Source organism: Schistocerca serialis, chromosome 2 (genome assembly GCF_023864345.2).
Source record: "Schistocerca serialis cubense isolate TAMUIC-IGC-003099 chromosome 2, iqSchSeri2.2, whole genome shotgun sequence".
In the NCBI taxonomy this organism is placed as follows: domain Eukaryota; kingdom Metazoa; phylum Arthropoda; class Insecta; order Orthoptera; family Acrididae; genus Schistocerca; species Schistocerca serialis.
This window is the reverse complement of record NC_064639.1, coordinates 650,259,740-650,285,759: the sequence shown is the minus strand read 5'-3', so window position 1 is coordinate 650,285,759 and position 26,020 is coordinate 650,259,740. Positions and strand designations below refer to the sequence as shown.

The 26,020-nt window shown below is 40.2% G+C and overlaps 1 protein-coding gene across 1 annotated transcript in view; it reads right to left on the bottom strand.

The window, feature by feature from the left end:
* LOC126456309 (NPC intracellular cholesterol transporter 1 homolog 1b-like) overlaps positions 1 to 26,020 on the bottom strand; it is a 124,669-nt gene that overhangs the window by 70,281 nt on the left and 28,368 nt on the right. The window contains exons 7-12 of the mRNA XM_050092060.1: positions 17,160 to 17,377; positions 16,973 to 17,071; positions 16,663 to 16,832; positions 16,382 to 16,576; positions 792 to 993; positions 376 to 492 (exon numbers count right to left, since the gene is read on the bottom strand). Coding sequence (XP_049948017.1) covers positions 376 to 492; positions 792 to 993; positions 16,382 to 16,576; positions 16,663 to 16,832; positions 16,973 to 17,071; positions 17,160 to 17,377 — 1,001 coding nt within the window. The remainder of the gene's footprint in view (positions 1 to 375; positions 493 to 791; positions 994 to 16,381; positions 16,577 to 16,662; positions 16,833 to 16,972; positions 17,072 to 17,159; positions 17,378 to 26,020) is intronic.

Here is a 26,020-nt window from a genome sequence, read left to right as displayed (position 1 = left end):
GTAATTTACATCTCATTGAGGGAACCATTCCTGCATTTGATAAGTGATTTATAAAAGCCACAGTACAACAGACTCTGGATGGATGCAAAACTATTGTATTCCAAACACAAGATTACTGCTTTAAGCATGATCTTAGGTGTAGTAAGTGCACAGAGATGAAGAGTCTTGTATAGGATGTTAAGTATTAAATCAATGGAAAAACTGTTGACAACAAGCAACAATACAAATCTTCATGGAATAAATCAGATGGTACTTACAAAACTGAAACTTTCAAGCATTGATTATAAGCTGTTAAAGAACTAAACAGCAACTTAAAGTTGTGGTAATGGCTAGCTGTGGAAAAAGAGAAATTGTGCTTGTGGATACAGATCATACCTCAATTGTTAACAATGTTGTTGCAACTCCGGCATATCCAAATATCCCAAGAGATGATAATACTGACATAAGTACTACGACTATTCCGCTTACTCCCAGAGTAAATTTTCCATCAATCTGTGAAGCAAAAATACGATTAATTTGTTTCTGGAAGAACTTTAGTAGGAAATAGATGTAATAATTGATACATAATGTGATCTTTTTGTAGAAGTGTACACTACATAATTTACTGGAACATAAAATATCAAAAATGTTTGTTCAAAATTGCTTTGCTCTATCACATTTAAGTAAGGCAGATGCAGCAAAGTAAGGGTCAACTTCACATTGTTGTGCTGCATCTTCTACGTGCTACTGCATGAACAGTAGCACATTTTATGAAAAATTATAAAGTACTAAGTTACGTATAATTATCTTACCAGTATTGTTTTGAAAGATCTATATCGTCCAATAGCAAGTGTGATATACAAAAACATCACAGCATAGCTGATGACAACAGTTGCTATTTCTGCTTCAGATTCACGTGCGAGCTCGTCTTCTATTGACCGTTCAGCCGAAAAAGCAATTGACATGAAGGAGGGCATCTTTGTCTCCGACCATTCTTTCAAAAACTGGATGAACCTGTGGAGGGAATTCATAAAACAGTGCAGCCATTTATTCATATATAGATGGTAATCCCTGTCTCTGAGGGGGATTTTTGTGGATGGAAACATGACAAAAAATTCATTAGTAAAGGGAAGTTGCTGTCATTTCTGCATGCTGTGTGAACGATTATCTACCATTGGTCTGCTACAAAATTTATTAATTTGATAGATAACAGTGATTCATAATTGTCTTTGTCAGGTGTCAACCACTGGTTTTGTTGCTTGCTGTTTGGATTCCAATCAAACTGTGAATAGTACATGCTGCAAGCAACCCTAGTGATTGTTTCTGAGTGCCATTAAACACTTCATTCTTTCATTCATCATGTTCTGTAGATCCCACAAAGAAAGAGAATCTTCAGGTTTTTGGAATGAGTAAAAGTATACATTAATAAAAGACAAGCTAATAATTGAAACTACTCTGTACAGTAGCACTGTATTAATACTAAACTATCACCATGTTGTTTCAAGCATTTCATGCTTATGTTAGATAAATTTAATCGAATAAATTAGAAAAAAGGCTGCCACTTTAAATAATATCAGCTGATTCTTCAGTTACACTTTACAACTCTGTTTATAAAACAGTCAACATGTAAAGCAACAGAATAATACAGCACATAACAAAGAATGTGATACAGACAATATTTTAGTAACTGATACTAACTCCCAATGTATATGTGAATTTACATAACTTAATGAATGCACATTGTAAAAGTAATAGATCACTGAATTAGGTATTAGAATCTAAATAGTTTATATTTGAAAATAAGTGTAAGAAATGTAAGAAAATGTTAAAACTTGTATTTACAAAATTTGTTCACAGAAAACCAATTGTAATTATGTTTCATATATGTGTAAAGATCCAGAATTTGTATTAGTATCAAAATCAAATCTGTATTTTAAAAGTTACAAACATTTTTAAATCAAACACTATTGTGGAAAGGTATTTCACGTAGTTTGGCAATGATAACTGTATTATTTTACCATGTTTATTATTCTGAATAGATCACAACAAACTGTAAATCCAAACTCTGTAACTTATTCTGGAAAGCCATTCAACTTTTATTTGTAAATTTTAAAAATACTGTTTTAAACAATGAATGTATTTACATTTCAGTTATTGAAAGGTATATAAGGACAAGTGGCAGCAGCCCTAGCATGGCTGGTACTGTCTCAGATTTTGTTGGGTCAACAGAAGTGACAAACAAAAACATACAAATAATACTGAGCTCAGTCCTTCAGTTCACCTGATGATGGCGACATGTATGATCGCCGAAATATTGTGCCCGTTTGACGCTGTAGACCGGCAGTACACCTGTGGATATTTTGATTATCAAATACGCTGGGAGAAACTCAAGAATCGCAAAAACATACGAATGTTGTAAAGAAAATGCAGTAAAACAATGTCCTGTACTGAAAAACATGTTAATTATCCAAGAAATAGTTTGTAATTTATAAACTGACATATCCAGAAGAATAATTTGTATGATGTCCTGAAACTGTATTATTTCTAGGGATTGTATTTGATTATTCGATGTTGAATAAATATTATTATTATTATTGTTATTATTAAATTTGTTGCCTTCACCACAATGCTAGAGTCTTTGTATTTTATTTCACACTCATGGGGAAGAATATGTTCTGCGGCAGGTGATATGGTTACTTGCTTGATTTGGGTGTATACTTGTATTCTACACATCTTTACTCAACAGTTATTTTAGTGTGCCTGACATATTACATGCCACATTGCAAAATGTGAGGTCTACATCCAGTTTTTGGATCATTGCATTATCTTTCACTTAACTTATCAGACCTTTTAATTCCATTGGAGAGACCTACATACATAATAGGCCTTATGTCTGAAGTATTCCCCCATGCTTACTGGAACACTTCTTCATTGGTATCAGTTCCTTCTGCAGGTGGTGTTGATTTGCATTGTGGTGCACATTTGATCTACTGTTATGACTACCCATACTTTTTGTAAACTTCCCTCAGTTGTCTTAGTTCTTTCGCAATACATTTTTGTGTGACAACATGTGCTTTGCAGACTAAAATAGAAGCTTTCAAAATGTGGTGCTACAGAAGAACGCTGAAGATTAGATGGGTAGATCACATAACTGACGAGGAGGTATTGAGTAGAATTGGAGAGAAGAGAAATTTGTGGCACAACTTGACTAGAAGAAGGGATAGGTTGGTAGGGCATATTCTAAGGCATCAAGGGATCACCAATTTAGTATTGGAGGGCAGCATGGAGGGTAAAAATCATAGAGGGAGGCCAAGAGACAAATACATTAAACAGATTCAGAAGGATGTAGGTTGCAGTAAGTACTGGGAGATGAAGAAGCTTGCACAGGATAGAGTAGCATGGAGAGATGCATCAAACCAGTCTCTGAACTGAAGACCACAACAACAACAATCTTCATTTTGCAATTTCAGTTTGATAACACCTTTTCCAGACTTCTTCTGCATAAAACACATATTTACATGGAATATTACTTCATGGACTGTGACCGTTTATTAGAGTAGTTTATGATTTATTTTCTGTTACTGAGGTAGAATTAAATGTGGGACATTTGCAAGTCTCTAATTCCATTACACAACACCACAGATGCACCAGTAGCATTTTGTGGTTTACAGAATCAAGTGACCAATGTGATCTAGTAGGTTGAGCACTAGACTTTGGCTCTGGGAGTCCTGGGTTCAGTCTTGGATGGGGATGGGGATCTTTCCTCATTTGAGTCCCTCCAGGATGGCCTCTTATCCACTCTGCCTGCAGTCAAATGAGTACTGGAGATCTTTCTTGGGGTAAAAGGTGGCTGAGGTGATACCTATACAGAGTGATCAAATATCTTGTAGTTTGTCTTCAACTTGATGGGTATATGACATGATTTTGCAAATCTTCAGAGCTATGAAACAGTCATATTGTCCAAAGGGCAACTGCTACTCTCATTCCAAAAAGGAGGAATTGAGAAAATTACAATTTTGTTGGTGGTTGGTGTGACAAGACATCCTGTGAAATATTACTACACGCCTTCTCTGAAAATTACTTACAACAACTAGTTTGGAACCCCACTCATGATATATTAGAACTAATGGCAACAAATATACCTGACCTCTTATGGGTGTCCACATTGAAACAAGTATCAGTGACTCTGAGGCAATTCTGGCAACAATAGTTATCCAAATTCGAAGGGCACTTAAAAAAGTAGAAAGTTTATGTGTTCAGTTATCTAGATCAAAAAGCAGTTGTGTCATACTTCAGTGAGGTACTGAAAACTGCTAGCACAGGACAGGAGCATGTACAGGACCTGTGGCTCAAGTTTAAAAGACCAGTTGACGGCACACTGCAGAGATATGTACCTAGCAGAACAGTTCATGGTGGGAGGGAATTTGTGTGTGTGTGTGTGTGTGTGTGTGTGTGTGTGTAGTATATGCAAGATAAGTTGAGCTTTGTTTAGAGGTTGTGATTAGAACACATCCCCTTTTGTTTACAACTGCCAGCATGCTCAACAATTTAGTAGCATGGCAATACATGTTTCAATGAGAAATAAAAAGGGTAAAGAGTGTTTGAACATTTGAACATGAGCATTTGTATAATGCGCTTTCACAAAATTTTGTTTCTTTGTCATAATTTATGCCACAGCTGCTGATCAATTGTGCACACATAGCGCATGCATGTCTAAAAGTTGGCAGCCTTTTGCACCAATATGTAAACATCCTACCCCTCATACCCCTTTGCCCAAGGAAATCGTGATCTTTTCCCCTTTGCCAGCCCCACACCCTTGTTGGAACACAGATCGATGCTCAACTTTGAAAAATCAACACTTGTGATTTTTATGAATTGTGGGGGGTGTGGGTGGGAAGGATGGTGGGGGAGAGAAGGTTGTTGTATGTTAAAGAAATGCATTCTGACATTTAACTTCATTTTCAAATGTTCCTTTACAATGGAAATCAGGGGAATTGCCCCAATTTAATCCTCATACACGCTAAAAAGACAAGTGAATAAGGTATTAGTTTCCATGACTTTGAAAAACAGCTGAAATTGTCAAAACTGAAAAAAGCTCCTGGGCCCGATGGAAACTCTATCAGTTTCTATACCAAATTTGCAGCTTAGTTAGGCCCCCTTTTAACATACTATATTGTAGATTTCTCAAACAAAAAACCATGCACAGTAGTTAAAAGAAAGCACAGGTCACACCAATCTACAAGAGGGGTAGTGGAAGTGAATCACAAAACCACCACCCAGTATCCTTGACATTGACTTGTAGAATTTTAGAACATGTTCTCGGCTCAAACATAATGACCTCCTTATTGTAGATTTCTCAAACAAAAAACCATGCACAGTAGTTAAAAGAAAGCACAGATCACACCAGTCTACAAGAGGGGTAGTGGAAGTGAATCACAAAACCACCATCCAGTATCCTTGACATTGACTTGTTGTAGAATTTTAGAACATGTTCTCAGCTCAAACATAATGACCTTCTTCATGGCAACCAGCATGGATTTCGAAGACCTGTATCATGTGAATCTCCTCAGGAGACATCGCCTTAGCGTAGCACTGTCCCTGCGTGCGAGGAGGTTTGCATGCTCTGGATCCAGAGGGCTATGCCGGTGGTAGCGTAGCTACCATCAGGGCCAGCCATGCTGGATGGGCCAATGGGGAGGATCCAAACAAAGTGTGTCCCACAACGACTTATCTCCTGTCTCCTATCTGATCCTATCTTAAGCCCACCCTTTCCTTTATAATTCTTAACATCCTACAGCACAGGGCAGGGAGGACTCTAAAGGCATGGTGAAGCCAGTCTCCTTAAGGGAGTAAACCTGATACAAATCACCTGCTGCCTTGCAGTTAGTAGAGGGATCTACAAAGGCTAAGGATGCTGCCCTGAACATGGAGCCAACTAGCCTGTGAGCTGTAAAGGGCAACCCCCCAAATGGTTGGGCAGAAGATTAACAATCTCCCCCTGTAAAACATCAATTGTTGCAAATGCTAGCAAAGGAATAAGCTGGACAGATATTTCGATGATGACCCTAGCAAACAAAAAAAGGATAAGAGATATGTTCATAGGAACATGGAATGTGCGGAGCAGATACCAAGCTGGAGTCCTACATCAGCTGCTACTGCAAGTAAACAACTCCAGTTAAAAATATTGGTTCTCCAGGAAATAAGGTGGAAGTGGAGTGACATAATGGGAGCAGGATATTTCACTATCTTCTATAGTGGCGAGAGGATGAATCCCTTTGGAACAGGTTTTGTGGTCCCTAAAGAACTGAAACATGGGGCAATGTGCTTCCAACCAATCAATGAACGGATGTCCATATTAAGATTAAGGGGAAAATTTTTCAACATTACAGTGATAAATGTATATGCACCCACAGAGGAGGCAGATGAACAACAAAAGGACGAGTTTTATAGCAAGGTAGAACAAATGTATCATCAGGCTCCCAAACATGATGTCAAGATATTAATAGGAGACCTGAATGCAAAAATAGAAAAGAAGAGCCCTTTCAGCCAACCACAGGAAGACATAGCCTCCATGAAACATCAAACGACAATGGATTTAGGGCTGTAGATTTTGCTGTAAGCAAAAACATGACTGTTGGCAGTACATGTTTCCCACACAGAAAAATACACAAAGAAACATGGGTTTCACAAGATGGACAAACCAGAAATAAGATAGAGCATATGTTGATTGATCGGAGACACGGACTGGATATAATGGAAGTTAGGAGCCAGCGTGGAGATGACTGCAATTCAGACCACCGTCTAGTGAGAATTAAATATAGACAAAGGATCTCACTATTGAGTAATCAAAAAGGCCACAAACAAAAGAGGTTTGACATTAAGAAACTGAAGTTAGAAGAAATATGGAAAGCATGTCAGATGAAAATAGAAGAGAGGATTAAGAATGATATCGACACATCAAATGAACATATAGAAGTAATGTGAAAACAATGTAAGACTGCAATCCTCGAGGCACCTGGAGAGGTTTTAGAACATGAACGGGCTGAAAGGAAGGAAGATGCTTTGATGAAGAATGTACGAGAAGAATTGAGGAATGTAATATGGCACAAATGAAATTATTACAGAGAAGAACTCGATCAAATCTGAATGAATATAATAAAAAGCGCCATATAGCGAAGAGGGTCTGCAGACAGAAGAAAAGAGCACTAGAAAAGAAAAAACTGGAAGAAATTGAACAGCTATGAGAAGAGAAGCAAAGTCGTGAAATGTACCAAAAGATTAAAGAAGGAAAGACCGGGTTCCAAGCCAGAACAAATATGTGTAGGAACAAAGAAGGGGATTTGATAGGGGAGAGTAATAAAATGCTTGACAGGTGGGCAAAATACTTCCAAGAGTTACTGAATCCAGAAGTAGAAGAGTTAGAGCGAGAGGAACTGGTGGAACTAACTTACTATGGACCAGAGGTTTTAACACCAGAACCTACATTGGGGAAAAGTGATGCAAGCCATTAAGACCTTAAAACAATACGGCACCACGCCGTACTTCTCAAATATGGTGGGGAAATGCTGTGGAAAACAATTCATAAAATAATGCTGAATATCTGGCAAGAGGAGAGCATGCCAAAGGAGTGGAAAACAGCTATAATGTGCCCCATACATAAAAAGGAGATAAATTAAACTGCCAGAACTATCGAGGAATCTCCCTACTAAATACCACATATAAAGTTTTCTCCAAGATTATAACCAACAGGATTACTCCATATGTGTAAGAGAGAGTTGGAGGTTATCAGAGTGGTTTTAGAAGAAATAGGTCAACAACTGACCAGATATTCACATTGCACATACTACTTGAAAAATGTTACAAACATCAAATTAACATACACCAGCTTTATATCGACTTTAGTGGCGTTGTGGAATGTAATGGAAGAGGCTGGAATACCTAAGAAGCTCATTAAACTTTCTATGATGACCCTCAGCGAAACCAACTGTAAAGTAAAAATACATGACGAAATCTCCAGAGAAGTGGAAGTGAAGAAGGGACTTAGACAGGGTGACAATATCTCCTCATTGTTATACAACCTTTGTGCAGAAAAAGTTATAAGTCAGATAGAGTTAAATAAAGGAGAAACCTCATTAAATCGTTCACTACAGTACCTAGCCGATGCTGACAATGTGGCATTACTTGCATGAAACACTGCTGTGCGAGGCAAAGCTTATCAACTGGAGAAAAGTGCAAGAGAACTTGGCCTGACAGTCAGTGTCGAAAAGACCAACTATATGGCAAATGACCAACCAACAAAACCTACCAAATCTCAGGATAGCTGACAGGGAGTTTGAAAGGGTGAGTGACTTCAAGTACCATGGGTCGACTATCACTGAGACAAATGACAATGACAGTGAGGTGAAATCCATAATAGCAGCAGGTAGCAGATGCTACTTTGTCGCATTACCCATTCTTAGGAGTTTGCTTCTATCACAAAAATCCAAATCCTCATTTACAAAACCATTATAAGACTAGTTGTTATGTATGGTGCCGAAATGTGGACCATGACTGTAAATGAGGAAAGGATCCTTAGCATTTGGGAAAGAAAGGTGCTACATAAAATATACGGCCCAATATACACACCTTTTAGAAGAACCTGACATTGTCACTACCATTAAAATAAGAAGACTGTGATTGGCAGGGCACATGGTTAGCATGGAAGAAGACAGAGCATGTAAGAGGATTTTTAATGGCAAAGCCGGAGGCAGATGGCGGAGGGGATGCCCCAGAAAGAGATGGGTGGATAGAGGTGAAGAAGACATGAAAAAGCTGGGTGTCAGAGGATGGAGATGGAAAGCCGTGCATTGGACAGAGTGTCAGGATATTGTGATGCAGGCTAAGGTCCTTCAAGAGCTGTAGAGCTAAGGAGTACATGAGGTACGGAAAGCCTTGGATCAAGGTAATCCTGTAGATGCAGTATTTCTTGACCTCTGAACAGCATTTGACTCAGTTCACATCTGTACTTATTATTGGAAGTACAGTCATATGGGGTATCAACTGGAATTTGTGACTGGATTGAGAATTTTATGTCAGGGAGGATGCAGCAAGTTATCTTGGATGGAGAGTTATCAAGAGATGTAGATGTAACTTTGGGTGCGCCTCAGGGAAGTGTATTGAGACCCTAGTGTTCATAATGTATATTAATGACCTTGTGGATGATATTAGTAGTAATCTCAGACTTTTTACAGATGATGCAGTTATCTATAAAGAAGTACTGTCTGAAAGACAGACTGCATAAATATTCTGTCATATCTTGATAAGAATTCAAAGTGGTGCAAAGACTGGCAACTTGTTTTAAATATTCAGAAATTTAAAATTGTGTACTTCACAAAATGAAAAAAATGCAGTATCCTGTGGCTATAATATTAATGAATCACAATTTGATTTATTCAGCACATACAAATACTTGAGTGTAATGTGTAATGTGTAATGGAACAATGACATAGGCTCAGCCCTGAGTAATGCTTCCATTTACTGACAGAATATTAGGCAAATGCAATCAGTCTACAAAGGAGTTTGTTTGCCAATCACTTGTGTGATTCATCCAAGAATATTGCCGAAGTGTGTGGAACCCATACGAGAAAGGACTAACAGGAGGTACTGAACATGTGCAGATAATGGCACCACAAATGGTCTTAGATTTGTCTGACCTGCGGACAAGTGTCAGAGAGATGCTGAAGAAACTGAATAGGCAGACTCTTGAAGACAGACATAAACTACCCCGAGAAAGCCTACTTGCAAAGTATCAAGAACCAGCTTAAATGATGTCTCTAGGAATATGCTATAATCTCATATGTATTGCTCCCATAGGAGTTGTGAGGAAAAAATTAGATTAATTACAGCATCCATGAAGGCATTTAAGCAATCTTCTTTTTGCACTCCTTATGGGAATGGAATAGGAAAAACTGTAGTAATTCATATGCAACAGTGTATGCCTTTCATTATAAACTATTCGAATTTTGTGTAGTGACTTACTCACTTTCTAAATATCACAATAACTATGACAGTTAATGAAATGATGGACACCTCATCATGAAGCTGATAGATGAGGCTATGAGATTATTTTTTTATGCAATAGTTTCTTTAAAATCACTGAGAAAGATAGCAGATATTCTGCTGTGCTCATTTCTTTGAGATCCCACATTCCAGGCAGTGACATCAAGCAGCAGCAGGACTCTTCATTAGCGAACACAGGTAGCATTCAGAGAATCCTACAAGGGAAAGCACCAGAACCATCACAGAAAATATGTCAAGCTCCTGTAACACCATAGCTCTAATACTCTACAGATTTCTTTTGCTTTTGTTTCATTTAATGTTACATCATTGAGCTTCTGTAAATGTGTTTGATTGAATAGATAACACAGAATTCTATACTACTTTCTTTGTACAAACTTTGATGTCATGGTTTGGTTCAGTGCAAAGTAGTGTATCTTTCATTTAAACTCTTTGCCCCATTTGGAGGGAACAAAACTTACTGTATATAATTGTAATTTTGTGATAATAATTTTTTGTAGAGATGTCAATATGTGTAAATGTTTTGTTTTATTTAATGCATTTGGTTGCTGTTATGTAAATTGCTGATCCTCACTTAGGGTTCTTAGTTAGTTTGTCTGTAAATGGTGTAGTGGTTCCCCTCGGGAACGGAACTGTGTAGCGCGCGCAAATTGTGGTTGGCCTATGTAGAAGAGGTGGAACTGATAGTCAGTCGGAGACGAGCTACGAGTCGGAGACGAGCTACCAAACTGTGCACTGTCATGTAAATGTTGCATATTGTGCTGGTTCTGAGAGAGTTAAGGCTTTTCTTGCTGCTTTCCAATGCCTCGGATGGATGGCTAAATAGCTGGAACGATTCTGGATTTGGTATTCATCATCGCCACCAAGAAGGGCCAGAGTCCAGCAATTCTGCCTGCGAATCCACCTACCAACATGCAGTTGCCACCACGTTGCGTAATCACTGTAACGTAAAACTATAATGATGTACAGTGAAGGATCAGCTTACTGGATGTTTTAGTGTGCACAAATATAAGGTAATTTATACCTGAATTTATGTACCTACCTTAATTTTTTCCTTATCATAACACCTCTCAGGTTCCTTTCCATCTGAACTAAAGTAATTACCGAGTGTCCCTACTGAAAGAAATTAAAGCCTAGAATTTTGCTAATTGATGCCTCTTGAACGTAGTAAAAAGAAAGTTAATGTGGCAAGAAAGTGGGTTAAAGTTAATGATGCTTGCTGAAAATAATTTTCCTAGTAAAACTGCTTATTAATGTGTTGTTGCCTACTTCAAAATTAAAAGTTCTTAAGATTGAGCCTTATAAAGTTTTGCTTAGTGAATGATCACATTACTGCCTGTTGTAAATCGCAGAAGGTGAGTCAGTATCCTACGTATATGTTAATTTTGTGTTTTCGCTGTAGTAAAAATGGAAAACCGCAGTTGTGAAACGTTATATACTCATGTTTGCTAAGTGTATGTTTCTCTTGTATATAGGAAGTGCATATTAATAACATAACAGGATCCACAGTTTGTCTATTGTATTAATGCTGGGTAATTAGTAACGGAGAGACCACTAATTTAAAAAAAACCATAATTTCTTTAAAGCCTGAAAGTAATAGGGTGTTTCGGTATCTCTTATAATTTTGCAAATAGTTTCTGCAGCTCTAACTGCTAGCTTCATTCTTAACGTAAACAAATGTATGTGTCAGAGTTCACTGCACTCCCGTGTGACAAAGTATAGGTTGTGTTTATCCACTAAAATTACTAATAACTATTTTCTTGAACGAGAATGTTAATCATTCTCTTGCCTAGTGAGACTGGCGACCGTTTTCTTTACCCATTAAACAGTCCAGATAGGCAAACTTTCGTTTGTTACTGTTCAAATATTTACGTAATTCTGACTTTCATTTCCGATAAGCCACCTCCGTTAGGTACAACACGGTCAACATAACAAAATTCCTCTCAGAGGGTAGCACTGCTCTGTTGCTTTATACCATAATTGCTTTAACAAAATAATTATATTTCACGACCTGCCTCCTACTTTAAGGTTATGGTATAGCAGTAGCAGACGGGAGTGTTATACTCCCTGCAGGGGAGCAACCTAGTGATCGACGGGGCCATTGCGCAAGCCAACAAGTAAGCTTACAGAAAATCTTACTCGTGTGGGAAAGAGTTTAAATTGTTAGATTTTAGAAAATTTGGCATGAAAGTAGGTCTAATAAGGCCACGTGAGGGCGACACGTGGAACACGAACTGTAGCATGTAATGTGCTGAAGCAGGAAGCTATTTAATTTATCATTAATGGTAGGCGGTGGGTGAAATTTGAGCCGTATTAGACGAGGACTTAAAAGAAAAGTTTACGTTTCAAATACACTCATACCAATCAGGGCAATATTTGATACAGAAGTCAGCGACTGCTCATAACTACATATTCGTAGTTATCTCGCAACTGGCTCGTTTGCGTACCTTTGTTTAATAGAACGTTTGCGCTTCTATTATCATATGCTTTCACCCGTGTCAGTTTTCGCAACCTGCATATACATGTTTTGCACTTTGGACGTTCCATTCAGCATGGTGCCCTTAGCGGCCACTTGCACCGCTTTTGCCTTAAATCGGCTCTGCTTCGGTTCTACTGTCTATTCTGGTCTTTTCTGTTCATTTTGCGAATGGCGCGTGGGAAGAATGACCGTCGGTAGCCTCTGTATTAGCTCTGATTTCTCGGATTTTCTTATTGTGGTCATTTCAGATGTAGGAGAACGTAATATATTTCCCGACTCTGGACGGAAAGGAAACCTCTCAGTAATCCACAAAACCTCTCCTGCAGGGTCTGCCACCGGAGTTTGTAAAGCATTACCGTAATGCTCTCGTACCGACTAGTGGATCCCGTGATGAAATGCGCGGCGCATTAGTGAATCTCTATCTGTTCTATTTATCTAAAACTATACAGTTCTACAAGTGCTCAGTATATCAAAGAATCAGTGTCCACAAACACTGAATAACCAATTAAAACTGCATGCCTGATTAGTTATTTCTCCAACTGCCTGATGAAGCTGTCAGTTCTCCCCGAAATATCTTAAAGAAGTCAGTGACATGTACATTGATCTGACTTTCGAACAGCAAGCTGATGAACAGTTGTCAAATTGTCACGATTGATGCTATTTGTCAAAATATCACTATTGATCAAGGTTGATCAATTTTGGGCTGAAATTTTTCAGTTATATATATAGGTCTATACTAGAAATTAACCACAAAAATCTATGTTTGCACAAGTTGTAAGCATTGTGTTTAATATCTTCGACCTGAATATTTAATGAGTTAATCAGCAGAATAATTTTGTTTGGGTTCTGAAGATTACAAATTCATTTGTTGAATCCGTTATAGCGAAACTAAAATATATTTGGAATTTCCGACTGAATTATGTTGTGAAATAATTTTTCTTTCTTCATTTTCTGTAGATTATTTTAGCACTTTGAGCAGTGCATTTCATATAAGATATAATTTCATCTGCTTTGTTGAGAACATCCAAAGTTACTTGATTTTCTTCGGTTCACTGTGGGACATTTGTATCCGTGATATGTTGAACGGAAAGTTTCGCGTTCTGAAGTCATTTCTGCATAAGGTTTCGCAAGTGAGTTGCAACAAAGAGTACTAAGACGGGTTCACACACGTAAACATTGGTATCGCCACAGTTAGTGGTGTATTTATTTAGTTATTAATTCGTGTTCCGTTGAGATAATTAAATGCGTATGGAACGAATCATATATGAGAATAATACTTGCAGATGCTAATAGATACCAATTGTAATATGTGTATAGGAAGAAAATATGCTAATAATTACAAGCTTATGCATTTCTTACGGTGCACAGTTGCACTGAAGTTGCGTTGTGAACTCCCAGTTTTCAGTGGCGCAACTTTCGTCTTGTCACAAAACGGTCAACTTGGCTGTACTTTGTTACGCCACTTTCCTTCCACCACTACTCTGTGGTGGCTGCCAGTGTTACCAATTCTCCAAAACGAAAAAAGCTAAATGTTTCTACAGAAAAGTCAGAAAAAAGAGGAAATAAAACAGCGTGTATTACTGCGCAGTTTTATTTTTGCAATAATCATACTGTTTAAAATTTTTACCGGGGGGGGGGGGGGGGGGCAGGGGAGTATACGAAAATGCGGTAAGGTAGATATTGTTGGATAACTTCAACTGTATGAAGAACAGTTTGATCAAATTTTATATACAGACAAGTCAAAATGTAAGCAACACTTACGTCAAAACATTGGAATCAGGTTCTTGAAAAATAATTTACTCATATTTACGTCAGGAAAAAAATGTTCCATAAGTTATTGCATCATATCTTAAATTCACATACAACATTTAATTTTATTGGTTTCAATAGCCAGAGAGAAAATGTATAGATATTAAAAATGTGTAGCTTCTGGGAAGCAAATTTACAAGTGTGCCTTGTTTATCCCTTTAGAGAAATGATTTTTGGATTCACTTGTACTTCGAATGCATTACAACAATTTGAGATTTTATTTCTATGATATGCATATAAAATATCGGCCCATTTTTAAAACCTTGAAATTTTGAGGCAAAGATTTATTTAAATAAACATCTTCATGTCAATTTATTTTGCACAATTTTCTTTTTCTCATAATAAAAATCTAAATACTGTTTCTACTATGAATTACAGGGCTAATTTCACAATATCTGCACTTTAGTGTTACATTATTTCTTGCACTTCAACAAAACACTACAATGAATAGAAGTTCTCTGCTCCCTCTCCTCATTAGTTAATGACACATAGTTTGTTACAACTGCTAAGCAGATGACTTCCTATATCATTTTTACGGAATACCGGTGGGTGTTTTGAAATCTTAGTTCAGTACAAATAAATTGCCCTTAATCAACATGGATTTTAATGCTTTCCCATGCTCAAGGAAAAAAAGCAAGGAAATAAGCCGAAAGATTGTGAAAAAAGCCATACTTCCAGGTCTCAGCCATATCACTCATTTGCCAACTAAATGGTATCAAAAAGAAGCCAAAGTCAGCTCTAAAAAGCTGATTTCTATTTCGAAACAGGAACATTCTGTCGCAGTTATAGTGGAGTAATTGCCGCTGCACTCCATTCGAGTTCAGTGTGTTTTCATTGTATTACTGAAAAAGTCAAAACAGTGGTCGCCAGGTACACTTTCGCAGCTTCTGTAACTACAAGCAATTTATGTTTAACCTTCTGTAGCAGTGTGTGTGTGTTGCATGGAGGGGGAGGGGGGGGCGAGGAGAGGGGGAGAGCGCTACAAGTACTGTATAAATTTTGGATTATACGTGGAAAATAACCCCCGAGCGTGATGTGATAGTCTTTAACTAAAAATCGGTTATTCGTAATACAAGGATCAATACGATTCAAAAGTCCTGGAAGAGTGGCAGGCTGCAGATGATATTTATACGTACCAGCTGTTGGTTAGTTCGCCAGATTAAAACAGCATTTCTGTCTTCGAGTGTTATTCTTAATATGTTTTTGGTCCCTGATTTATCCTCGTGTGTAATCTATTTAGGATCTAACACCTGGGTTCCTTCCTTGCGTTTAACTCCTGTCACAGCTCTAATGCCATAACCTCTACCGTAACATTAAAACCTGATTGCAGTTACCCTGTTTAGAGATGTGTAACTTCTTAGATTTGTACGACTCTATGAGAATTGTGTCAACGAGCTTGCTGCAGTGGTAACACCGGTTCCCGTCAGATCACTGAAGTAAAGGGCTGTCGTGATTGGCTAGAACTTGGATGGCTGATCGGCCGGTTCCGTCGAGCGCTGTCGGCAAGAAATGTGCACTCAGCCTTTGTGAGGCCAGTTGAGAAGCTCATTAGTGAGACATAGCGGCTCCGGTCACGAAACCCGACAACTGTCGGGAGAACGGTGGGCTGACCATATGCCCCTCCATATCCGCATCCAGTGACGCCTATCGTATGAGGATGACACGGCGGTCGGTCGGTGCAGTTGGGCATTCCGAGACCTGCTCGGACGGGGCATGTGAACGGGAGCTCAAAGTGCAGCTACAGCCACATGTTGTGGCGTCACATCAGTTGCGTGTGTGAACACAGCTTTACGTAGTTGTACATCCTGTTAGCCGAAACAGGAATCTACTGCATCCTCGTTTCTGCGATTTAATATACTTTCTTCTCTTGAGTTCGTGATGCTTACAAGGTCGTCTAGATTCTGTTGAGATCGCTTACTGACTATCCTTAAGCGCAAGCAGAAATAAATGACTTCGCTAAAGTTGTAATTACACTACATACAGTTCTTCTCTATGAACTTATCAACAACTGACATGACCACTAATTAAGTCTATACAAATCGGCAGGCCTAAACTTACCTAGATTCCCATTCAAGAGCCGGTTGTAGATCTGTCTTATCCAAGTGATTGTTGACCAAAAATGTCAGTGAGAGACCTGTTGACAACGCATACTTTGAGTAATTAACGTTTGCATCTTCCGGAAAACCGCCAAGTGCCAAACCAGCGAAAATGGGCCCGCCGAAAGGGCCCAAACAGCTAAAATCAACGTTGTTCCTGCAGAAGTACACAAATTTGCGTTAATTACTTATCGAAACTGATAATATTCACAAGCAGAACCTACTTGTGGAAAAGATACTTACTGCATGCACGTTAACAATATGCTCAAGTAGGAATCATCTTCTAACAAACTTGCATTGTTTTTCAGATAGCCCCAAATACTTTGCACAAGGCAGTCTTCTGTTTTCACTTCACCCGTCGCCAGTGGTGCATTACAGATATTCTTCAGCTCGTAGCTTTCTCCAGCTCCGATCTGTAATTAAAGTAAAGTGAGAAGACGGTTCGCGATCATAAGATAGTAGTCAAAGTAGACTTCTTTCTAACTTTGAGATGCTTTGATTTGTCAGACTGACGAATAACAATTGTTTGTATTAACTGCATCCAGTACCGTACCTGAATTATCTGTTGTTGCAAATCGAGGACAGTTAACAGAAAAGTTTTATTGAAAACTGGCCCGAATTCCACAGGTTGCATACCGCTTTCGTACATAATCTGGAAAAAAAGTTCATTTACTCTTCTACAGATGAATGTCAGAAATGAAAACTATGTAGAAGAAAAAAAGTGTTGTTGGTTTACATACATTGTCCAGACCGTGAGCCTTGATGAACACTTGTTCAGTTCTGTAGAAGGGCCCGAAATGAGTGTCAAAGTAATCTTTTTCGATCCTCGATTGACTTGTCGGAGAAGCCCATAGCTCTATGCGGTCAGTCGTGACGATCAACGACAATGCGCCATAGCTCATGCCAACAACTGCCCAGGATGTTAAGCATATTGTTGCTCCTGGATATGAGGCAAATACTGCAAAAACAAACCAGATACAACATTTGAAGAATCAGGGAAAGAAATAACAGGTAAGTCACTTTTTTCTAGAAATTGAGTTACTGCTACAGCTGGATTCAGACTGATCGTACGAATCTGTTAAGAGGCTTCGAATGTTAAAAATGCGAGATTTTTGCATTCAAAATTTTGCTGTAAGGGGAAGGAACCAGGTAGATCAGTTTTTCAGGGGAAAGAAGCAGCAAAGCCGGCCGGAGTGGCCAGGCGGCTCTAGGCGCTACAGTCTGGAACCGCGTGACCACTACGGTCGCAGGTTCGAATCCTGCCTCGGGCATGGATGTGTGTGATGTCCTTAGGTTAGTTAGGTTTAAGTAGTTCTAAGTTCTAGGGGACTGATGACCTCAGCAGTTAAGTCCCATAGTGCTCAGAGCCATTTTTTTTTAGAAGCAGCAAGTCAATGAGACTCATCCGCCCAGAATTCTGATGCACCCTCTTCCAATAAACTGGAGGCGAGGAAAAGCACAAAAGGAAGTGGCTATTTGCACAGACTTTGCAAAAAGGTGTAACCTTGCCAGATTTGGCAACCAATGACATTGAAATTAAGTGGTGACTTTCGATAGATTATTTCAGTATCCATGTTCTTGCAACAGGCGATTTTTTATGTTTATCATGAATGCACTGCGGAAAAGGGTGCAAATGAAGTGACATCGTTCCTTTTTCGCTTCACCACTTATGCCTTGGATGAGAACGTAAGATAACGACGATCAACACTGTCGCCCATGCCACCTCCAATCTGGAATTTGGCCGGAGATGGACAGGAAATCGATAAAGTTCCGCTGCCACCCCCATCTTCTGCCGCCCCCCTCGTCCCCCCCCCCCCTCCGCAGTGTCTGATGCTGTACCACTTGTACAGAATATCTACAAGAAACTTCCGGTATGTCTCGCCCACGCACCTGCCACGGCACGATCAGTCATGGTCATCTGAGCATGTCGGTGTCCGCTGATCCACGCTTCCCACACCTCGTACTACAGATGGGAGGGCCCTGTGGGGATATCGATCTCTACGTGGGACTTTAATGTCTCTGACCGACACGAAGTGGACAGTGTTTGGACTGTGAGGAAGGAGAGACAGTGTGTTCTGAGTTATTGTTCGATGCAGACGTATGTAAAGTGGTTCTCCTGAATAAAGTATTCGTTACCTTAACCGCATCATCTGTGGTCGGGAGGACTTGGGCTTTAATAACTTGAAAACTACCGGTGTATTAGACAAGCATTTGGGTTTCAACATGTGACACGATAACTCACAGTGTCTTATTTTCCAGGTGCCTCAGATTTGACGAAAAATCATGGGGACCAAATGCGATACCCAAGTGCAACGAAACTTTCGAATACAGTATGGACAGGAGCCATTCCAAGTATTGTGGTCTGGCGTGCGTAATTTATGGAAACGGGCAGTGTTTCCCATAAAGTATTTCCCCGTAGCCGTGCGGGATTAGCCAAGTAATGTCCAGAAAGTGTAGCTGGAAGGCTAGTCAACTTTATTATATATCTCCTTTCCGCCATTCTCAAGTATTTCAGAAATTGCCTAATATGATTATTAAATTGTTTTTTAATTAAAATTATCCCACGAACTTGCTGATATCCATCATAAAGAAATTATGCTTCTGTAAAGATTGCAGCTCATGTAATTCAAAGTGCAGATTTTACTTCTTCAGGTTGAAGTTTGAATGCCTTTAAAAAAATTTTCTTGATGTTTAACCTAATTCTTGCTGGTAATTTAGTCAGTAACACAATCTTCTGTTGTCTTTCCTTAACGTCAGCGTAATTGAATGGATCAAACCGTTTTGTTTAAATAACTTCATGTATGTATAACTTAGTATGTATTTGGAATGTATAACATTGTTTTTTAATAAATGTTTTTATGGAGAAAAAAAAGCGGTCTAAGGCGCTGCAGTCATGGACTGTGCGGCTGGTCCCGGCGGAGGTTCGAGTCCTCCCTCGGGCATGGGTGTGTGTGTTAGTCCTTAGGATAAATTAGGTTAAGTAGTGTGTAAGCTTAGGGACTGATGACCTTAGCAGTTAAGTCCCATAAGATTTCACACACACTTAATTTTTTTATTTCCCCGTAAACAGCCAGTCGCCCATGTGTTTCAGACGCTAGAGCGGACCTTTTACGACAAGCGTTTGCAACGAATCCGACAAAATTGGTGCGAGCAGCAGCCTGCGAGTAGGAAATACCACTACCAACAGCGTACAAAATCTTACATAGGAGATTATGTTTTATGCCTATAAGGCTCAGCTGCTTCAGCCACTAAAGCCGAGGACAAATCTCAACGTGAATACTTTGCATTGGATATGCTAGCCAAGAATGATGGAAACAATAACCTTTTAAAAAAGATTTGTTACTCCTATGAGTAAAATTGTCACGTATTTGGCAAACTGAACCACAGCAATGTTCGTATATGGGGATCAGAGTGTTCTCATTTTATATGTGAAATGGAGACAGTTCCAAGATATATCTGTGATGCACACTTATGCACAGTTACATCAGTGGTCCACTTTTTTTCTATGAGCCTACTGTCAACATGATGTTTATCTGGCCATATTACAGAAAACTTGTTGTGCCAAGGCTGAAACATCTGCAAGCTGGCGTTACGTTCCAACAGCATAGGGCACGGCCTCAGCGGTCCCTAATTCTTCATCAAATTTTGGATGAAAAGTTTCCAGATTAGGTGAATTTGACGAGATGGTTCGAATTCGGTGGTCGCCACAATCACCAGACCCCACACCACTAGACTTCTATGTATGGGATTTTGTAAAGGCGTATATATGCAGACTGTAGCGACGAATGAAATTTGTACCAAGACCGCGATTCAAACCCAGGTCTTCTGCTCACTAGGCAGAAGCGCTAACCATTACGACCTCCTGGAACAGCGTCTCTGCACAATTGCACGGATTACTGTAGCATGCCTTCCTCCTCAATCCAAATTCTTAGTCACGCCTCAGTCCACTTGCTACTCCCCCTAAATTCGAACAGCATTGCAGAAGCTCTCCAACTATCTTGGATTAGCATCTCAGCACCGAACGAAACGAGGGATTCTGCCTGAAACCCTGGTATAGGTGTTTTAATCAATTGAAACTATCCAGAGTACTGAACCAATGTTATAGATCTACAGGACTTGAAGATAAGCATTAGCAATGTATTTGAACTTGTCGCCGTGGACTTTCTACAACGTATACAGGGAGAAATTTAATACTGACTGGACGTTGACCGTGCCACTAGGAGTGCTCACATTGACGTATGTTAATGACGAAACAAACTTATGACTGATATTGTCACATGATGGAAACCAGTTGCTATTATGTTGTATGACGCTTCTAGTTCGTGGTCTAGTGTGTAGCATCACCGCCACTAGATCCGTGGGGACCTGGGTTCGATTCCTATCCAGGTTGTAGATTGTCTTATTTCATTAACCCGGAGGCGATCTCCCGGCCAATAATATATGATATGATATTATTTCATTTCATTTCGAGTTGTCAAACTCTAGCAAATGAAAGAAAACGGATCACTAAAACAGAAGAAAAGGATATTAAAGAAGTGAGAATTACACAAGAAAACGATAAGCGCTGGAGGATAAAACGTCATAAAAAAGTACACTGAAACGGAAACACGTGGAAAAGAGGAAAGGAAATAAATGGTCGGTAGAATGCAAGAGAGGACACAGCGAACGTATGAAGAGAATTTGGGAAGAATTAAGGAACAAGAAAAAATAATGACCACGCTGTTAAATGGGGATATTCTGAAATTACATTTATAATGAACCAGAACGCCATCGACAAACTTTCAAAGGTTGTTAAGACATACCTTCTGAATATTTTGGTATAAGGGGCCACAAGTCTCCGGTGGCTTATTACAGAGATATATTTGGTTTGGTTTCTTGCCCCAGCTGGCTCTGAACCAGAATATTGTGCAGAACAGTCTAAATGTCGACGGTATGCGCTGTGTGTTTTGTTTCCATTCGCTCATGGTACCTACTGTTGACAATGGCAGTATCCATTTTACTCTTCATCTTCAAGCTTGCATTTAGTACTGTCTAGGTTTTGTTTTTCCAGGAGTGTTGGTTGTACTATATGGTTATAATTAACGTACAGCTTCTCACAGAGGTCCAGTATGGGCTGTAATTACCGTATACAAATGAAACTTGGTACATATTCTCATGCGTAGGTTGGAACCGATATATGCCGAAAAAAGTAGTTCCAATTTTTGCCACCAGGTGCAGATCTGACACTGTGAATGTAAGAAAGAAGTATACAAATATTTCCTTATGTAACTGGTTAGGAACAGGACGTGGGCAGAAAAGTTCCAGTGGAATCGGGGCAACGTGTTCCTGTATACTGGCCTTCAGATCCGGTAGTGACCGAACGTGTCCATGGTAAACGCGTTCTCTTAGATATCCGCAGAGCCAAAAGTCACATGTATTCCGATCAGGTGATCTTGGAGGTCAAGCATCTGGAAAACCTCTGAGATATTACGTTCGTCGAACGTTGCATTTAGCAGATCTTTCACTGGGCGAGCAACATGATGCGTTGCCCCATCTTGCATGGAAAAAGTGGTTTCCACGCAGTTGCGCTCTTCCATAGCCGGAGTTACGTGCTGTACGAGTTCTCGATAACGTGCAGGCGTCACAGTACACCTGACAGGCGCCCTGGGTGTATCCCCTTCAAACAAGAACGCACAGAGAATAAAGTTGCTTTTTAATCCACACCACATAGTCACATACAATGGGTTTAATGGCTCTTTGACCACAACACGTGTTTTAACAGTAATGCAAATTCGGCAATTCCGTGTGTTCACTGTACTCTACAGTGTAAAATGCGTGTCGTCAGTCCATAGCATGTTGCCCGGCCACTTCGATCTGTGCCAGAAACCGCAGACCAAATTCAGGACGTTGCTGCGGATCATGAGGTTCACGTTGTTGCACCGTCTGGATCTTGGACGTGAACCAGTATAAAATAATCCTCAAAACTTCCCTTACTGTTGACCATGGGATGGACAATCCTCGTGACACTGCACGAGGACGTGGTCTGTTGTCAGTTACGGCACCAGTTACCTCTTTAATAACTTCCACCGGGATAGGACGTCTTTCTTTACCGGGTAACACACCAAGTTCACATGTGTGTTCGAATTTCATTATTATCTTCCTGAAACCATTTAATGACATCGGGCTTCTCATCAGGCCTTTCGGTCAGCGAAACTCTCCCAATGCAGCACTGTAATTGCTGCAGTTCATATAAAACAGTTTCACCAACAGTGCACAATCTCTCTTCTGTTCACTCACCCCAGCCCCCCTTACGACTTGTCAAATGACAGCGTGGATGTCATACCGTCATACAAACAGTATACGGTGCCAGATTCGCACCTGGTGGCCAAAACTGGAACAACTTTTTTCCATCGTAAAACTGTTCCGCCCTAACGCCTTAGCATATGCACCAAGTTTCGCTGCCGTAGGACAATTACAGTCCACGCTGGACTTCCGTGGGTAGATGCATTTTCATTATAACCACCCGGTACGTCAATAACGATACACAGCTGTATAGATAGGTTTACTGATGTGAAGTTGGCCGATATGCACGTCGAGTATAGATTCATTGAATGCAATGAATCGGTGGCACAACGACGCTATTCGAAGCTGTTTCTGCACCGACGGCAACCGCGCTACAGTACAGTGTTTCGTCTGAGGGTTGTTACATCATTCCGTGTGGTGTAGTGTACGTTTTGGTTACTGTGTGTTTCAGACCTCTTGACTTTTGCCAATGTATTTTCACAGAAACGACGGTGATTACTGTAACAAACCGTCTAAATCATACCTTATACCAAAATACTCAAAATATCCCTGAATAACCTGTGAAAGTTTGTCGGTGGAGCCAAAGAAACTGTTACACCTGCCTAATATCGTGTTGGGTCCCCGCGACCGCGCAAAAGTGCTGCAACACAACGTGACGTGGACTTGACTAATGTCTGAAGTAGTGCTGGAGGGAATTGACACCATGAATCCTGCAGGGCTGTCCATAAATCCGTGAGAGTACGAGTGGTTGGACGTCTCTTCTGAACAGCGCATTGCAAGGCATCCCAGAAATTCACAATAATGTTCACGTCTGGGGGGTTTGGTGGCCAGCGGAAGTGTTAAAACTCAGAAGAGTGTCCCTGGAGCCACTCTGTAGCAATTCTGTCCGTGTGGGGTGTCGCATTGTCCTGCTGGAATTGCCCAAGTCCGTCGGAATGCACAATGTACATGAATGGATGCAGGTGATCAGACAGGATGCTTACGTACGTTTCACCTGTCAGAGTCGTTTCTAGACGTATCAGGGGTCCCATATCACTCCAACTGCACACGCATCACACCATCACAGAGCCTCCACTATCTTGAACAGTCCCCTGCTGACATGCAGGGTCTTTGGATTCGTGAGGTTGTCTCCATACCCGTACACGTCCATCCGCTCGATGCAGTTTGAAATGACACTCGTCCGTCCAGGCAACATGTTTCCAGTCATCAACAGTCCAAAGTCGGAGTTGTCGGGCTCAGGCGAGGCGTAAAGCTTTATGCCGTGCAGATATCAAGGGTACACGAGTGAACCTTCGGATGCGAAAGACTGTGTCGATGATGTTCCGTTGAATGTTTCGCCCGCTGAACTTGTTGATGGCCCGGCACTGACATCTGCAGAAATTTGCGGATGGGCTGCTCTTCTGTCATGTTGAACGGTTCTCTTCAGTCGTCGTTGTTCTTGCAGAAGCTTTTTACGGCCGCAGCGATGTCAGAGATTTGATGTTTTACCGGATTCCTGTTATTCACGGTACACTTGTGAAATGGTCGTACGGGAAAATCCCCAATTCATCGCTACCCCGGAGATGCTGTGTCCGATTGCTCGTTTAAAATTACTTAAATCTTGATAACCTGTCATTGTAGCAGCAGTAACCGATCTAACAACTGCGCCAGACACTTGTCTTATATAGGCGTTTCCAATCGCAGCGCCGTATCTCCACATTTGAATACGCGTGCCTTTACCAGTTACCTTGGTGCTTCGGTGTGTATAATTTTCGTATATTCCATTCTCAGAGAGCGTTTTTAGTAGTCACGAGTTTTTCTTGTTCTTTCGTTCTTCCCAAATTCTGTTCATACGCTCGCTGTGTTATCTCTTGCGTTCTTCCGACTATTTATTTCCCGTTCTCTTTCGTGTGTGTTTTTAAGTATATGTTTTTATGACTGTTCTGACTATTCTTTATTGCTTACGTTATCTTGTCTGGTTTTCTTTTTTAGTGTATTTTTCTTCTGTTTCAGTGATCCATTTTATTTTATTTATGCTAGTATTTGCTATCTCGAAATGAAATACAACGATCGTATGGCATTTTAGGTTTTCGGCCGCCTGGTGCATGTCCTTCTGTTTGACTGTACTTTGGCGATTTGTGCATCGATAAAGATGAGACGATATGGCGAGGACTACATAAATACCCAGTCTTCGCGCGAAGATAATCTCAGACTGACCGGGAATCGAACCCGAGTTCCCGCGCGGACCGGTACATTGAAGATGTGCTTTGGGAGACTGTCGTCGTTCGTCCTATAGATATAACCATAAAATTTCACATTTTCTTTTCTAGACATGTCCACCATTGTTTCTGCCAATTAATAGATCTCTCTCGATGGCCGCTTTCGCAAATTCCTTCGCAAAAAACTGGTCTGAATATTTTCCTGAGAATTTTCCTTGATGACAACACTAATGTGATTCAAAATGACACTGTTTTTGACTTAGCAGCGTTCTGGTTAATTGGGAAAGTGTTGTACTTCAAATCTGAAAGGCCGCAGCACAATTCACAGTTAGTAGTAAGATTTTTTTCTGTCGCTTACGGCTTATATACCCCAAAAACGCTAAGTTACACGGTTGTTCGGAGTACATCTTAATTCAAGGTCCCTCATAACTGACTGGATCAGTCGGAGAAAGGCAACGGCGTACCATCCGCAAAAGCGCCATTCCGAGATATGTCAGCATCACACATCCGTCAGGATGAGGACAGATTTACCTTATAGTGTGGACACCATATAGGCCGACGAAGTGTGATTGCCATAACGGAGTATACTCAACGAATTGAAGCCTTAATACAAGTATACAGAGGGACAGCTAAAGCCATTGCTCTTTGTTATTCAGTACGACATGATCGATAATGGAAGTAAGACTACAGAAAATTAAAGACTCGTTCGTAGGATACATCGACCTCGATAAAGCGTCGACAATGTCGACTGGTGCTAGATGTTCGAAATTGTTCCGGCGTAAAGCCAGGCGCCTGTACGACGGCCAAGAGCGGAAGACCAGAGAGGGCTGTGAGACGACCTCAGGCTATAGTTCGCTGACAGACCCCTCCCTAGGACGACGTCGAGACAGAAGCGGAATCTAGGCCAAGAGAATATAAGCGCCGCTCCGCCTTGCCGCGGCCCGAGTTGAAGTCGAGCCGTCCCCCGAACGCTACAGCAGTGACTTATGAACTGTATTGGTTCATTTAGATTACGAATTGTATATACTGAAGAGCTTGCTTATGTTTGTCTGTCGCTCCTTGCTTGCGACAAGTCTATATTTCACAAAGTTAAGTATTGTAATAATTTCCCTTTGTAATAA